At 42.8% G+C, this 17,241-nt stretch overlaps 1 protein-coding gene across 1 annotated transcript in view; it reads left to right on the top strand.

Moving 5' to 3' along the window:
• The window catches only part of LOC306943141 (uncharacterized protein), a gene marked incomplete at both ends in the record, with an annotated part of 37,098 nt that extends 36,706 nt beyond the window's left edge, over positions 1-392 (top strand). Inside the window, one exon of the mRNA XM_079529343.1 lies at positions 1-392. This exon is cut by the window's left edge and continues 204 nt beyond it. Coding sequence (XP_079385469.1) covers positions 1-392 — 392 coding nt within the window.
• Between the last annotated feature and the right edge of the window lie 16,849 nt (positions 393-17,241).

The raw sequence follows: 17,241 nt of genomic DNA, 5'->3' as shown, positions 1-17,241 counted from the left end.
ATATAGCAGGGACTGACAGAGCAATCAGCAGGAAAGGAGATGGTGATGACTGTAGGCTTGGATGGAATGGAAAGTCATGGAGTCTGTGGTGTGATGGTAACCGTTACTCTGTCAGACACGATGGGAAGAGGACTGTCCTCCCTGTCCGTCTCTCTAGACGCTCCAACAGAGCAGCAGTGGATGCTGACCGTGAGGACAGTGAGGGCGGGGTCTTCAGAGTAGCAGTGTACGTGGACCGTCCCGCTGGGACTCTGTCCTTCTATGACGTGTCCTCAGAGGACACTCTGACCCACCTGTACACCTTCCAGAACCCGTCCACTGAACCCCTCTGCCTTGGGTTCTGGTTGGGGGGGCGGCATGGCTCCTCGGTGTTTCTGTGTGAGCAGAAATAGTCTCGATGCGAGCGAGGGTCACATCAGGTCACCATGGTTAGGTCTGAGTGAGTCCAGGTTGTCATGGTTACCACCGCCGCCAGTACGCCTGACATCATGGACTCCATATTTGGTCATGAGTGACTCATCATGACATCATGGTGACATCACGCTGATGATGTATATAAGAAGCACAGTGACAATCGGTCAATCAAACATTGATGTGCTAAAGACCCCAAGATAGGGTTTGACCTCTGACCTCCAGATTGATAGGGTTTGACCCCTGACCTCCAGATTGATAGGGTTTGACCTCTGACCTCCAGATTGATAGAGAGATTAGATTAGATTAATGACTTTCCATCAAGACTGATGATGATGGTGTTTTTGATTTTTGTTACTGATACTTATTTCTTGTATTTGAGTATTTAGATATTTTTTTCATGTCCTCTTTTTGATGACATGTGTAGATGTTCCGGTTACAGGCTAGGCCAATGGTGGATTTTACTGTATGGTGGATTTTACTGTATGGTGGATTTTACTGTATGGTGGATTTTATTGTATGGTGGATTTTATTTCATGGTGGATTTTATTTTAAAGTCACCGTACCAACTTAGTGGTGTTCTAAAACATGTTACTGTAAATGGCTCTGTGGATTCATTGCTAAGTGCCTAAATGATAAAACATGTTACTGTAAATGGCTGTGGTTTCATTGCTCAGTGCCTAAATAATAAAACATGTTACTGTAAATGGCTCTGTGGATTCATTGCTAAGTGCCTAAATGATAAAACATGTTACTGTAAATGGCTCTGTGGATTCATTGCTCAGTGCCTAAATGATAAAACATGTTACTGTAAATGGCTCTGTGGATTCATTGCTCAGTGCCTAAATGATAAAACATGTTACTGTAAATGGCTCTGTGGATTCATTGCTAAGTGCCTAAATGATAAAACATGTTACTGTAAATGGCTCTGTGGATTCATTGCTCAGTGCCTAAATGATAAAACATGTTAATGTAAATGGCTCTGTGGATTCTTTGCTCAGTGCCTAAATGATAAAACATGTTACTGTAAATGGCTCTGTGGATTCATTGCTAAGTGCCTAAATGATAAAACATGTTACTGTAAATGGCTGTGGTTTCATTGCTCAGTGCCTAAATAATAAAACATGTTACTGTAAAATTTGTAAATGGCTCTGTGGATTCATTGCTAAGTGCCTAAATGATAAAACATGTTACTGTAAATGGCTCTGTGGATTCATTGCTAAGTGCCTAAATGATAAAACATGTTACTGTAAATGGCTCTGTGGATTCATTGCTCAGTGCCTAAATGATAAAACATGTTAATGTAAATGGCTCTGTGGATTCTTTGCTCAGTGCCTAAATGATAAAACATGTTACTGTAAATGGCTCTGTGGATTCATTGCTAAGTGCCTAAATGATAAACTGTAATTGTTTTAATTTAATAAACGGATTGGTGAAAAGTCTGTCGTGGTTCTGTTGTCGTGAATTAATTATTCATAGTCTTGTCACATGACAGTTTGGCCACAGCTCATTGGTCAGGGTTTGACATTAAGATGTAAAACTATGAATTGACGAAAACAAGTGAGACTTAAACATCGCAGCCCAGATTTGGCTCAAACAATAAGGGGTTCCCCCTTTCTGAAACCAGCTCCTCGCCACTCGCCCTACACACTTTCCCTCGATATGCGCGTTCACGCGAGGCTGCGCCATATTAAGTGTCGTCCGAAACCAAGCAGCCTTGAGTGGAAGTGGCTTATAAAGCCCTCAAGAGCGAGTCTGTGCCGATCTAGACTCCATTGCCTTGTGCAGCCCTGCTCTCTGTCCGCATGGAAACCAAGACCTACAAATGTAAGAACCACCACAAATAAATGATAAATAAACTCCTCCTAAACAATCTTCATCTGATGCAGAATAGACAACGCTCCAACTGATGTTCACAAGGGCTCTTTATTTACCCCACCCCATATTTACCCCAATTTACCCCACCGTGAAAAAACTATAAATGAAAGTTATGAAACCACACAAACAAAACCACTTTTAACACAATGATTTATAAACACCATGGATGTATATGACATGTCATTTTTGACAGTCACACTATTTCCTTTTTCCATATTAATGAAATCCACATGTCACAAACATACACGATGCAATGCAATATAACTGTACAAACAAAATGACAGGTAACACAGTGGCGTGATGGTAACCACGGAAACGAATGGTGTCTGTTTCCTGTTTCTGCACAAGGAGGGCGAGTGTATTTTTTATACCCAGCACCCTAATCAAGGGAACTGGATTCAGCTGGAGGGTCACTTTCTGACCAGGGAACCTCCCGAGAGCACTTCAAGTCAAGGGACTGGTTTCAGAAAGGGCCGTTGAGTTCGTTCTCCTTCCATGCCACGAAAAGCCACATTCCTTTACGACTGTTGGTAGGGCGCTACCAACAGTCATTAAAGAAATGTGAATACCTAGACTCCTTCAAAACCGCTCTCAAAGAGCCCTTACAGGTGGCTGCAGTTCAGTGGCGTCTCTCCAGGGGGGCATTTGGGGGCTTTGCAACCCCCCAGATTGGATTTTGTGCCCCTCCAGTCCAGATTGGCCAGTAGTACCCTACCCTATACCCTCCAGTCCAGATTGGCCAGTAGTACCCTACCCTATACCCTCCAGTCCAGATTGGCCAGTAGTACCCTACCCTATACCCTCCAGTCCAGATTGGCCAGTAGTACCCTACCCTGTACCCTCCAGTCCAGATTGGCCAGTAGTACCCTACCCTATACCCTCCAGTCCAGATTGGCCAGGAGTACCCTACCCTATACCCTCCAGTCCAGATTGGCCAGTAGTACCCTACCCTATACCCTCCAGTCCAGATTGGCCAGTAGTACCCTACCCTATACCCTCCAGTCCAGATTGGCCAGTAGTACCCTACCCTATACCCTCCAGTCCAGATTGGAGACGGCACCGCTGTAGGTCAAATCTGGACCCGGTAAAAAGTCAAACCACTCCCCCTGTTTACTGTAAATACTGTATTAATCCATTTTGGGCGGGAACCCCTTTTGGTGTTTTAAACATTATGTTATAATTTAGCAGACCTACAAGCTCGTAGCGCGAGCTTGTAGGTCTGCTATTTTTGAAAAATCGTTAAAATGTGGCGCAAATCATTGAATATATATTTCAGTGCGAACATTTTTAATCGACCTCAGTCCAAAACGGGTTAATCTTAACAGGTGGGGGATTCAGATTTTTACGGGGGCCAGTTTCGAATTGCAGCCGTCCGTAGGTGCCCTTTGAGAGCGGTTTTGAAGGAGTCAAGGGATTTGCATGTCTTAATGACTGTTGGTAGGGCGTTCCACATTTTGGTGGCATAGGAGCGAAAATAATGTAGTCCCTTGTTTGTGCCCGAATCTGGATTGTACATGGTTCGTTGCACTCCCTCTGGTGTTGTGGGTGTGGACTTCGTTAACATTAAGGAAGTATCTAGACAGGTACATGGGTATCTTGGTGGAGTATCGAATCTTGTGGACCAGACCCATTGCAAGATGCTGTACTCTGTCGTTGACCCTAGCTAAGCCATTCCAGTCTGTCAAAGTGGGCAGGGGTGAGGTGGGTTCGGGGGGTGAGGCCAAGTAGGAGCCTGACCAGTTTGTTTTGGGAAGTCTGGAGCCTAGTTTTAAGGGCCTTTGAGGTGCTGTGGTACCAGGAGGTGCATGCATAGTCAAAGAAACCTTGTACGAGGGCTCCTGTTAAGGTCTTCAAGGTGTTTTTGTTGACCAGTGAGGAGATCCTGTAGTGGTTAAGATGTTGGACTTTCACGCGGGTGGCCCGAGTTCGAATCCCGGGCGTTACATATGTGACAATCGTATGTTCTGAGTATACAGTCGTATAGAGGGTATGCACGTGACATCATCATCATACCAGGAAGTTATGCGGAAAAGCCTACTGAGTGGCAAAAAACTACTTTCTGGCCTTGACAGCCCATACATCCAAACAAAGCCCTATTGATTGCATGCAATTACTTTAAACAACATTAAATTCCCTTTATCACTCGATCTGCCATTCACTTTATGCATGCGCATACCCTCTATACCTACCCCTATTTATTTCCCCCCGCTCACTTGTTTATTTTGTTTAACAAAGTTATGCATGTTGCTGATCACAAGTTAGCATAGCACAGTCTGTGTGTGCGAGATGAGGTAGGCAAGCGATGCTTGCAAGCATATTGCAATGTTTTATGTTCAAATATCAGAGAGAGATGCTGGAGGTGTGTATATCTCTTGGTTTCATTCTCACATTAATCCTTATTGGTCTCAGTGAACAAACAGCTGATTGTTATCTAGACTCTCACTCTCAGAATGAGCAGAATCTTTATGAAAATATTATTGACTTAATCCTTTCCTTTTCTTAGTCGGCTGTACAAAAACTGTCGAAGCCCCATGAGCCTGGCCTATCCGCACAACACATGCCAACACCTGCTGTGAAACCAGAGACTGTCCAACACGCCTCAACACCTGCTTTGAAACCAGAGACTGTCCAACACGCCTCAACACCTGCTGTGAAACCAGAGACTGTCCAACACGCCTCAACACCTGCTTTGAAACCAGAGACTGTCCAATACGCCTCAACACCTGCTTTGAAACCAGAGACTGTCCAACACGCCTCAACACCTGCTTTGAAACCAGACTGTCCAACACACCTTAACACCTGCTTTGAAACCAGAGACTGTCCAACACGCCTCAACACCTGCTTTGAAACCAGAGACTGTCCAACACGCCTCAACACCTGCTTTGAAACCAGAGACTGTCCAACACGCCTCAACACCTGCTTTGAAACCAGAGACTGTCCAACACGCCTCAACACCTGCTTTGAAACCAGAGACTGTCCAACACGCCTCAACACCTGCTTTGAAACCAGAGACTGTCCAACACGCCTCAACACCTGCTGTGAAACCAGAGACTGTCCAACACGCCTCAACACCTGCTGTGATGCCAGAGACTGTCCAACACGCCTCAACACCTGCTTTGAAACCAGAGACTGCCCAACACACCTCAACACCTGCTTTGAAACCAGAGACTGCCCAACACACCTCAACACCTGCTGTGAAGCCAGAGACTGTCAAAGCCACCTCCACACAAATCATGTCACCCAGCTCTACGTCTAGTGCTGTGCTGAGCCGTTCAAGAACGCAAAGGAAATTAATCAAGGTAATTATTTTCTAAAATAATATGTTGCATATATTGTGAAATATTCAATTAATGTACATTGTACCGCCACTGGATACAGCGGGTATTTTATTTAGAAAACTCTTCACTTTCACTTCCCAAAAAAAATCTGAAATTGAACGGTATTTAAAAATATAGGTGCTACTCGTATTTTCAATTAAACAAAAAGTTATTGATATAATAATAGCTATGAAAATAATCATTAGTTGCTGATAATAATAATAATGATGATGATGATAATAATATTTCATATGTCCTCAGGTCTCAAGTGTCTATGAGCACAGCTCTTCGTACCGAATCCTACGTGGGCCAATGGAAAAGGTTGGAGAACGTCTTATTAGAGGGAAAACCCGACTCCTCCCAAAGACAGTGATGGCGGTTCCTGGCTTGTTGGATGTAACGGTGGATGAAGTTCTCAAGCTTTTGGAGAGAGAATGTAAGACGCTATGTAGTAGAAATTTCAACTCCGTTTTAAGGCGTACAAATCCGCAAGCTCTTAAAGACTTCAAGTGGGCCCAGGCGGTGGCGTAACCGTCTGGGCACCCGACTGGTAATCCAGTCGCAGTGTGCCGCGGGTTCGACTCCCGAGCCCGACACGGCCTTTACTGCATGTCTTCCCCCATCTCTCTCCCGTTTCCTGTCAGCCTACTGTCTGTCCCTTCAAAAAAAAACAATAAAAGGCGTAAGCCGCAAAAAAATATCTTAAAAAAAAAAAAAAAAGACTTCAAGTGGGCCAACGTGATAGCTGAGTGGAGGACAAACGCACCCATATTTTTCAAGTTCCTAGAATGCGTTGGTGCAGTCTTTGATCAATCAAAGACAGTACAGGGGCTCACAGCACGACAGGAACGCATATGGAAAACACAAGCCGACACAATGGCTATGGCTGGTGCAACACTCTTAAGATCACGTGAAATTGCCATGAGTGCCCCAATGTACCGCAACACACTTGAACTGAGACATGGAGGAACAAAGAAAACGTGCATTCAGCGGCTTGCCAGGATTGGAATCTGCACGTCAATCCGTCGGTCATTGTCAAAATTAAAGGACATGGGGCAAGCATGGGACATAGAGGTTGACCAGCAGGTTTGTAGTCAAAAAATGTAATGTAAAAAAACACTTGACTATACTGTAGATAGTTAGGTGTGTGTTAGGGATGTTAACAATTAATCGAAAATCGAATTGCCATTAAAGAAATTATCCAATTTTGTGTGTGTGTGTTGTCACTAATGGCCGCAATGCTCTGTTTTACAGGCAGGTGGTGGTGATGCCAGTTCCAGCAGCAGTCAAAGTGGTGTCTCTGAGCTTGAGTTGACCGACTCGGAATCTGGAGAGAGGCCACATGAAACTGATCAACTGGTAACTTATAACCTTATAATATATATTTCACCTTATTATATACAGGTCCATCTCAATGAATTAGAATATTGTGTAAAAGTTCATTTTCTTCCACAATATAATTCAAAAGTGAAACTTTCATATATTCTCAATTCATTGTGCATAAAGTGAAGTATTTAAAACCTTTTTTGTTTTAATCTTGATGATTATGGCGTACAGCTCATGAAAATCAAAAAATCCTATCAACAAATTAGAATATTTTACGAGACCACTAAAATAAAAGATTTTTTTAAACGAGAAATGTTAACCATCTGAAAAGTATATTAATGTATGCAGTCAATACTTGGTTTGGCCTACTTTTGAACAAATTATTTCATCAATGGGGCGTGGCAAGCACAATGCTTCAGTAAAATATTCTCGTAAAATATACAATTTTTTTTAGATAGGATTTTTGATTTTCATGAGCTGTACGCCATAATTATCAAGATTAAAACAAAAAAAGGTTTTAAATACTTGACTTTATGCACAATGAATTGAGAATATATGAAAGTTTCACTTTTTGAATTATATTACGGAAGAAAATGAACTTTTACACAATATTCTAATTCATTGAGATGGACCTGTATATTTAAACGTTTCTCTAATCAGTATTTCAAAACCATTCTGAACTCTATCAAGCCTGTCATTGCCCTTTATTTTAGTATTAATTCCTCTATTTTAATTCTAAAATAATTGTGTCTCAGCTCAGTCGGCAGAGCACTCGCCTTTGGTTCTGGGTTTGACCAGAGCCATAGAGTAGGAACAACCTGAAGTTTACGGAATGCATTGGAGTCTATGGGCTCGCGCGAGTACATGAACCACGTGACCACTAAAAAAAAACACTATTTTCTGCCCCTCAATATCGCAACTCTTCTATTAGATGGCTCTGGGTTCGACTACGGGCACCACCAACTGAGCGTATGAGTAACACGGCTTGCGTAACTAAGTAGTAAGTACTGGGAGTGGAAGCTGATGGTAGGTTTTGGGCTCCACCTCAGCAATCCATCTTCCAGGGGTCTAGTGAATCGAAACGGCGATAGACGTCTGCATTATCGACAATAAGCCTCTCCAACCTACGTACTTATTTCTAAGGAGTAGGGCGGTCACGTGTTTTTGCCATTGAACAAAAAATACATTCGTTTTTTAAGCTTTGAATTTTGTTTTGCACAGGGCAGATATGACATACAACTAGGGATGTACAGATGAGACATTTTGGCTGATATAGATATCCATTATAATTAATTGCTGTTATGGCCATTAACCGATATAAGGGAAAAATGCATTGTTTAGTCATGCATCATGGATGCATTCCTACTGCACACAATATACTGATAATATCTTCTGTCTTTACAGGCAGAGCAGTGCCATCCCCCTGCAGAGAAGCTCTATCAATGTCCTGACAGTCCCGAGGTGTTCACCACCATCAGAGAGAGCCGTGAACATGCAATACAGAGTCACAGATGTCCCAACGAGTTGGTTTGTCACATATGCAACATGAGATTCATATGTAGAGGTTCACTGCGGATGCATATGTATGTGCACACGGGAACAAAGCCGTTTACATGTGAGGTGTGTCAGCGCTCATTCAGCCAGGCAACCAGCCACATGCGCCACATGCACATCCACTCAGGAGAGAAACCCTATCCGTGTCAGCACTGTGATAAGAGCTTTACTCAGAGTGTTACCCTGAAATCCCACATGTGCATCCACACGAGAGAGAAGCCCTATCAGTGTCTATACTGCAATAAGAGCTTTAATCGGATTTTTGGCCTGAAATCCCACATGCGCATCCACACAGGAGAAAAACCCTATCACTGTCAGAACTGTGATAAGTACTTTACTCACAATGTTAGCCTGAAGAGTCAAATCCAGCATTACCATGGACAAGTGCCTGACCCAGGAGGGATGGAAGTGCAGATGGAGGAGCCAAGAAGGAATGAGTCTGGGGCTGAACTAGATAAGGCGAGTGAAATGGAGAACAATGCTGCATTGTTCATCTGTCACATATGTAACGTGGAGTTTCCCTATAGCGGTGTATTGGAGAGACATGTGGTTGTGCAGACCGGAGAAAAGCAGTTTGTATGTGAGGCGTGCCAGCGTTCAGTCAGCCAATCGGGCCACCTCAAATCCGAAATGCAAGTCCCTGACCCAGAGATAACCGTGCAGATGGAGAAGACAAACAGGAAACAGGCTGAATTTGACGAGACGAATGAAATGGAGAAAAATTGTCTTGAGGCTGAGTGGAATAATTACACATTGTGCAACTCTGAGGAAGAGAAGGGGCTCACAAAGAAATCAAACAATACGTTCACAGGTAAAGGAAAGCCATTGAGTAGTACAGTGATCACCTCAGATGACCAGTTGAAGAGGAAGTTATGTGACAGTGATGAGCATGAGGAAGGCCAGGGCAACAGTGATTCAGCCTCTGACCCCGCAGATGAGGTAGAGGAGAAGAGGGGGAGCAAGAAAATGAGAAAGACCACCTGGCGATCTAAAGGAAGACCAAATAACTCTGAAGGTGAAGAGCACAGCAGTCACTGATATTGACCGAGGGGAGAACCAAGAAAGTTGTTGGGCTCAAACCTGTGTAAAGGACTTGTGAAAAAGAACAGTCCATTGGTCTGACTTGTGTAAAACTTAAGTGTAAATGACTTGGAGCTGTTACTGAAGAATGGCAGGCTAGGAAGATTTGTTTGTCTACTCTGGCTGAGGAGATGGGGAGAAAATAAGTGTCATTCAAAAATAGAAGGATCAAACAAGTTAGACTGGTAGGTGAGATGGGATCTACTTTAAATGTTTTTTTTTGTGGCTTTCGCCTTTATTTTATTTTTTTCATTGAGGGACAGCCAGTAGGCTGACAGGAAATGGGGAGAGAGATGGGGGGAAGACATGCAGTAAAGGCCGTCGGGATTGGGAGTCGAACCCGCGGCACACTGCCAGACTGGATTACCAGCCAAGGTGCCTGGACCACTGAGCCATGGCCCAGGCGAGATGGGATCTACTTTGAGACTTAATTTTGGTTATGGTAAACAAAACACAACAGGCTTTTTATACCTTAACTTGGTATGTTTGTTTATGGGCTAAAACCGTTCATTAAAGACTGATGTAAAAGTGATTGCAGAGTATCCTCTGTCTGTTGTTATTGCATATTTTATCTCCTTATAGCTCAGGTTATAAATTCATTATAGCGATAGTGTGAGACACACACACACACACACACACACACACACACACACACACACACACACACACACACACACACACACACACACACACACACACACACACACACACACACACACACGTGCGCTAAGAGTCTGCAGTGGAGCTTTTAAAACTACTCCTATAGAGCGTCGCAGTCCCGCCCCTTACCATGGACCAGGAAATGAATCCCAATGCATTTTTCCCATAGACATTTCGTAAAGTATTTATTTAAAGACCTTTTAAGCGTCATACGAAGCCAACTCGAGTCGTGACAAATCATGACAACACACACAATATTTTGGACCAAACAAATAATTACATAGAAGAAAAACAACAAAAAAGCTGTTGTAACCTGCCGTTTTTTTTCTTCTTTCTAATTATTTTTTCGGCCCCAAAAATTGTGTTTGTTGTCATGATTTGTCACGACTCGAGTTGGCTTTGTCCGCGGCGTAAACGTCTTTAAATAAATACTTTCTGAAATGTCTATGAGGAAAATGAACGGAGAATCATTTCCTGGTCCATGGTAGAGGGCGGGACTGCGACGCTCTATTCCGGCCTTGCTGGTTGAAATGGGGGAGGCACCATTAAGTAACAGGAGGAAGAAGCTGGAACTTCACTACTGGATCAAATTAAGTGGGTTTCAGTACAGCTCTGCAGCAAAATGTATATTGGATGAGTGTTGGTAGTTTGTAGGAAAAGAGGAAAAAGCTACCTTTTTTTTCAATTAGCATTGGGTTGAATCAGGATAATATTGTTTGGTCTGTACGGTCTCTTGTTCCTTTTTGGTTTCTCCCAGAGTTAGAAGTGGATCTTAACCCATTTAGACCTGAGGCCGTTTAAAAAATGTCTTCTAAATCCTATCAGTTTTCTGAAAAACCTATGTTTCTATGTCAGTGGTGCTCAACCTTTTTCATGTCAACGACCCCCAGAATTATCTGTTTCTGGCTGCGACCCCCATCTGAAAATATGTTGTTCCAGGGACCCCCCAGGAGCAAAGATTTGAGTTAAAAAGGTTCGCTCTGAAATAATATTACAAGATTTGCACCACATTTTTATGATTTTTCAAAAATAGCAGATCTACAAGCTCGTAGCACGGCACTCGGTGCCACGCTACGAGCTTGTAGAATGGGTTAATTCCCGCCCAGAATGGGTTAACTCCCTGTTGGGCCGGAAAGAAGAGCTCACAAGTGATCATGTACATAGGTAGCCTACCTAGGACAGTTCAAGGGAGAATAATGTGCATTACTGATGAGTCTAAGGACCCAGTATCTGGGGAAAAATGGGTTCGGAATGTATGTGGATGGGCATCAGATCCAGCAGAGTGTCCGCATAACCGACCACATGTCAGTCTTTTCAGCAAAACTGTTGGCAATTGTATGGGCCATGTGGTGAATAGAAGAGGTCAAACCTGCAAAAAGCAAAGCATAATATGCTCGGATTCTGCGGCTGCTCTGGTGGCTTTGAGAGGTGGGGAATCCAAAGTCCCGCTCTGACTTGATCTGGAAGGTTATCTGTTAGCGTGTACAGGGTGGAGAGAATTATGGTCAAGTTCTGTGAGTGCCTGGGCACTCTGGGGTTGAAGGCAATGAAACATCTGACCGAGTGGCCAAGAAAGCGCTAAAAAGTAAGAGAATAGACCTGAAGGTCCAACTAGGAAAGTTGAGTGTTTTAGTATAGAGAACAACTATAGAGAGACATTGGCAAAAAGAGTGGGCAGAAGGTGGAGGCTGTATTTTACCGTACAACCATCCATCAAAAAAGAAAAAAAGTGCACTATGAACTCGGGGAGAAGGGATGACATTGTTATGACCAGACTGGGACTGGGACACTGGTCTAGCCAGTTGCCTAAATAATATCATAGGTAAACATCCAGATGGACTCTGTCAGCTAGTGTGGACAGGTGGAGACGGTACAGCATCCCTTGTTCTCATTTGAGAAATACAGAAATGAGAGACAGCAGATGTTTGAGGAATCGTCAGACCAGGGCCTTGAGGTATTCTCTTTTAATATTTTACACCAGAGGCAAACTTCCAGAATGTTGGAAGAACTGACAGTCTTGAACTTTCTCCACTCTACTGATTCTACTGTATTCGAAAGTGTATGGTAAAATAGTAAACCCATCGCCTGTGGAGGGCAGCATTATTTACACTTGTCAGTGTACAGCCTGGCGAAGAAGAAGAAGAAGTTTCCACCACTGCTTACTTGGCCCCGCCCTTAGAGTATAGGCCCCGCCCACCTGCTCATCCCCATCATCTCAGCATTGTTGACATTGCTCACACAGTCACAACAGACGCACGCAGTCTGACATTTTATTTATTTTAATGTTACGTAGTTCAAAAGTGTAGCCACAAGATGCTGTGCATCGAAGAAAACGCCGCCGGAACAATGTCAGGCACCAAGAAGAAGAGAACAATAAGGAAAAGAGAGGCAGACGCAGCTCGTTCTAAATCGAGAGTGAATCTGGGCATGGCGTTCAGCCGCTGGCGTGCTATGAAGACCAGGCTGGATATGAGGAGCGACGAGCACTTGGGCTTTTTTCTGTTGGACAGGTAGGTCTAGCTCAGGTTATTCACCCTGCAAAGATGTCGGGGTTTTCAATTATAGCCTAACTAATGTAGCTTGACGCTCCTACGACAGTATACATGGCTGTGCCTGTGTATCATGTTTAGCCCAAACATTTAGACTCTCGTACAGGTTTTTTTCGAAAAAAACCTCTACGAGAGTCTAAATGTTTGGGCTATATCATGTTATGTTATTGCATGCATTTCACACACAGCCATAAAATCACAGCATCAACAACTTGGTGTCAGCTATTATCTATTGTCATCTAATTTGACACAACATAATCAATCCATAGTTTAGCTGTGTGAAAGTATCCCTGGGAGCAGGATGGATGTGTCCACGATGCAGATATCAATATCCATAGTAGTACAGACTAGATATAATCTGTGATCCCAATACAAGTATTAGTGTTTAATGATAATCAAATATCTCCACCTTTGCAGTAAAAGGAATTGTCCCATTCCTTTTATGCACTTTGAAGATGAGTCAGTCAGTGTTTTAAAGGCTGAGATAGTTTATTTATGATTGTATAATTTTATAATGTAGGTTATTCTGTTTTATTAAAGTGTTTAGATTAGGGTTTGTATATTCATTTTAAATTGTATTGTCATATCTTATACTTTGTTCATTTAGACCGAGAGAGAGAGAGAGAGAGAAATGCAGTAAAATAGTGAAACAAGGCAAACTAGGTAACTTTAACTTTTAACTAAATGTATATAATATTATATATTATGTTTTGCATTTTCCCCTCTATCAACCACTATACAACTATGGGTTGGGTGTTTTCCTGCAGAAAGGCACATCCGTCTGGCTGTATTTTGGATTTGTTCCACTGTTTATGTTGGCATTCCACTGTTTATGTTGACATTCATCCCTTGCAGGGACGCCTCTGTCTGTGTCGTTGACTAATACAATATCATAACAAAACATGACAACAATTATGTCACATCAGGAAAAGGAAAACAAAAGGTATACATATGAATTACATATGTTACGAATAGAAGCTAAGACAAATTTCAAAAAGATCTAAAAACAGTTAAGGTTTTAAAACAACTCAGGGGTACCGATGTGGTCAATTTTAATGTAGTTTGCAGGTCATTCCATGTATTAGGGCCACAGTAGCCCCAATATGTTCCCTCAGCACTACGCTCATTCTGTAGCGTAGTGCACTGCTGAGGGAACATATTTGGGCTAGGGCCACAGAAGCTAAAAGCTCAGAGTTATTTTTTATTTATTTATTTGACAGGGATAAAGCTCATTAATCAACATGTCAGTTTTCACCTCAATGTAAATGGGACAGAGTTAGCCAAAGCTAATTTCCATCTGTAGTCCCTGGGCAGGCTCTTAAAAAATGAATGATAAAAGAAAGACAGTGTATAGTGTGCCAGCACACAACACCATGATGCCATGTGTGCAATGTGCTAGCAGCACCCAACACTGTCCATACAAAAACACAATACAATACAATACAGATAAAAGAAAGACAGAGTGTAGTGTGCCAGCACACAACACCATGCGTTGATGCCATGTGTGCATATGTGCTAGCACCCAACACTATGTCCATACACAGACAATACAATACAGTACACTACAGGAACAGATCAACATGGTACAGGGGACAGAACTACATAGTGAAGTGAATAATGACACCGGTGAGAAATACTAAATAGTGCTGATAGTTACTCATGATTACAGATTTGAATTGTTTTTAGCCACCTTTTCAGGTTGAATTTGAAGGTCAGATAGTTGGAGGTCTCTCTTACTTCTGTGGGGAGACTGTTCCAGTGATGGGAGGCTCTAACAGAGAAGACTGTTTTACCAAACACACTACGTCTGATTGGCATTTCACAGTCCCCTCTGGTAGTTGGGACTGTTCAGAGTTAACTTTTGTTCAGAGTTAACTTTTGGTACCTTCAACATAGTTGTGCACTGAGTTGATTGATTGGGCCATAAAAGTGTCAAACTTGTTCTATACTTGTTAGTTAATGTTCTCTCTAATCATTGAATGCATCGAAGACCGCAATCATTTTAATACACACACAGGTCTGGGATTCTACCTAGTATGCACTATGCAAGGCATACAATCAACTCATATTTGAGCATATTTCCCTTTGAAGTTCAAAGGGATCAACCTGCCAAGCCCCCTCCCCCCACAGACAAACGTTCCCGCAAGGGATGAATGGCAACATAAACAGTGGAACAAGTCCAAAATACAGCCAAAAGGATTTGTCTTTCTCCAGGAAAACACCCTAGCATAATAATATAGTGGCTGATAGAGGGGAACAAAATGCTTAAATATATATAAAAAATCACACCCGTGTGAACTGAGTGGTGTAAGGTCTTATATAGACTGATCAGCTGTGGTCTGACATAATGTCTGACGTAATGAAATCACACCCGTGTGAACTGGGTGACCATAGCAACCATTCTCATTTTTTGGTACGAACAGACAGACAGACAAACTAACAAAGCCAGTTGTAGGAGTGGTTTACACCACTCAAAAAAAAATATATATATTAAAAAAAATAAAAAAATAAAAAAATAATATATATATATATATATATATATTTCTTTTTTTAATTTAGGCTTGAAAGTTGCATATAATGCCTTTAATGTGGTGTTGTTTTCCTGTAGAAACTAGACATGCCCCTCTTGCTGTATTCTTGTTCTCTGTTTGTGGGGTTGAAGGGGGGTGAATCTGACGTGACGGAGCTTTGAACATACACTGTTAATGAATCTCTTTTGAACTTCAAAGGGTGTGTGTGTGTCTGTGTGTGCGTGCGTGTGCGTGCGTGCGTGCGTGTGTGTGTGTGTGTGTGCGTGCGTGCGTGCTGCCTGCACTGAGCCATACTGCAGAATTGATGGATTGGGCCAATACAAAGTGTCTTAACGCATTCTCTCTTATGTGCTACTAGTGTTCTGAGAGAGGGAGAGAAAGAGAATTAAGTCCCATTAAATTGAGGGAGAGAGAGAATCAAGTAATGCATCAAAGAGGCAGTGCCAAGTTTGAAAACAATCACCGTTTATGTGTGTGTTTCCCTACAGAAAGACACTGTTTCCACTGTTCTGTTTATGTTGATGGACATGTGTGTGTGTGTGTGTGTGTGTGTGTGTGTGTGTGTGTGTGTGTGTGTGTGTGTGTGTGTGTGTGTGTGTGTGTGTGTGTGTGTGTGTGTGTGTGTGTGTGTGTGTGTGTGTGTGTGTGTGTGTGTGTGTGTGTGTGTGTGTGTGTGTGTGTGTGTGTGGTCTCTAAGGGGGACATTGGAACTGGGCCGTTAAGTCCTGCAATAATTTGGGGCCTGGTCATGTGCAGAGAATGTGATCCATGTGAATCTTGTAGAAAAGTTGAGGGATTTTACTAAACGCATCCTTCTACCCTAATGGAAAGGGGGTACACAAGCACATGGCCGTTTATCCGTTCGGCTTCTCCTACTGCACCAGCACACATCTCTCCATGTGTGAAAAAAACATCACACCCGTGTGAACTGAGTGGTGTAAGGTCTTATATAGACTGATCAGCTGTGGTCTGACGTAATGTCTGACGTAATGAAATCACACCCGTGTGAACTGGGTGACCATAGCAACCATGCTCATTTTTTGGTACGAACAGACAGACCGACACGTAAACTAACAAAGCCAGTCGTAGGAGTGGTTTACACCACTCAAAAACTGCATGCCACACAGGAATTCTAATGCACTACATTGCAGCCCTGCAACTGCCATATTTACTATACAAATATAATATTGCTTTTGCGTGCCATACTGTTATTGCGCAGCAGCGCAACCTTTCGCTGTGATGCAAATTACATCACCATTTCCACAATCACCGACCCGTTCCCTTTTCACTACACAACACCCCCCCCCCCCCCCCACACACACACACTACACGCACACACACATTTGAATTATTTTATTTGGATCTGCACAAGAGGCGCAATACAATAGACCCAAACACTGATCCGAATTAGGTTACATTATATGGTCCAACCAGATATAACTGCTGCACATGTTTAACACACACACACACACACACACACACACACACACACACACACACACACACACACACACACACACACACACAGCACATTGCACTACAATACTGCACAGCATGCTACAGTAAGGTACAGTACAATACAGTATGGTACAGTACACAACAGCACGGTACAGTATGTTACGGTACACTAGACTGGTGCCCTGGGCAGTGTGGGTCAGACCTGTGGACAGGCAGATACAGAGTTTAATTTCCCATTCCTACTGCTCTAGTTATATACAAAACACATCCACGGTGCTTTTAGAAAGGTGTGGCATAAAAGTACAAACACACAAAAACAAAGTCCAAAATGTATGTTTTGTTTACCCCAGTAAGTTGCCAACAGTGCTGACAGTGCTTGCTGAGAAAAGGAGGGCCATGACGAGGGTGAACATTGGATCAGCGTTTCATCGTTGGAGCGCGCTGATGGAGACTCGACGGCTGAAGAAACATTCAGAG

Source organism: Electrona antarctica, assembly GCF_951216825.1.
Source record: "Electrona antarctica genome assembly, chromosome: 19".
Classification (NCBI taxonomy): Eukaryota; Metazoa; Chordata; class Actinopteri; order Myctophiformes; family Myctophidae; genus Electrona; species Electrona antarctica.
This window is presented reverse-complemented; position numbering and strand designations above follow the sequence as displayed.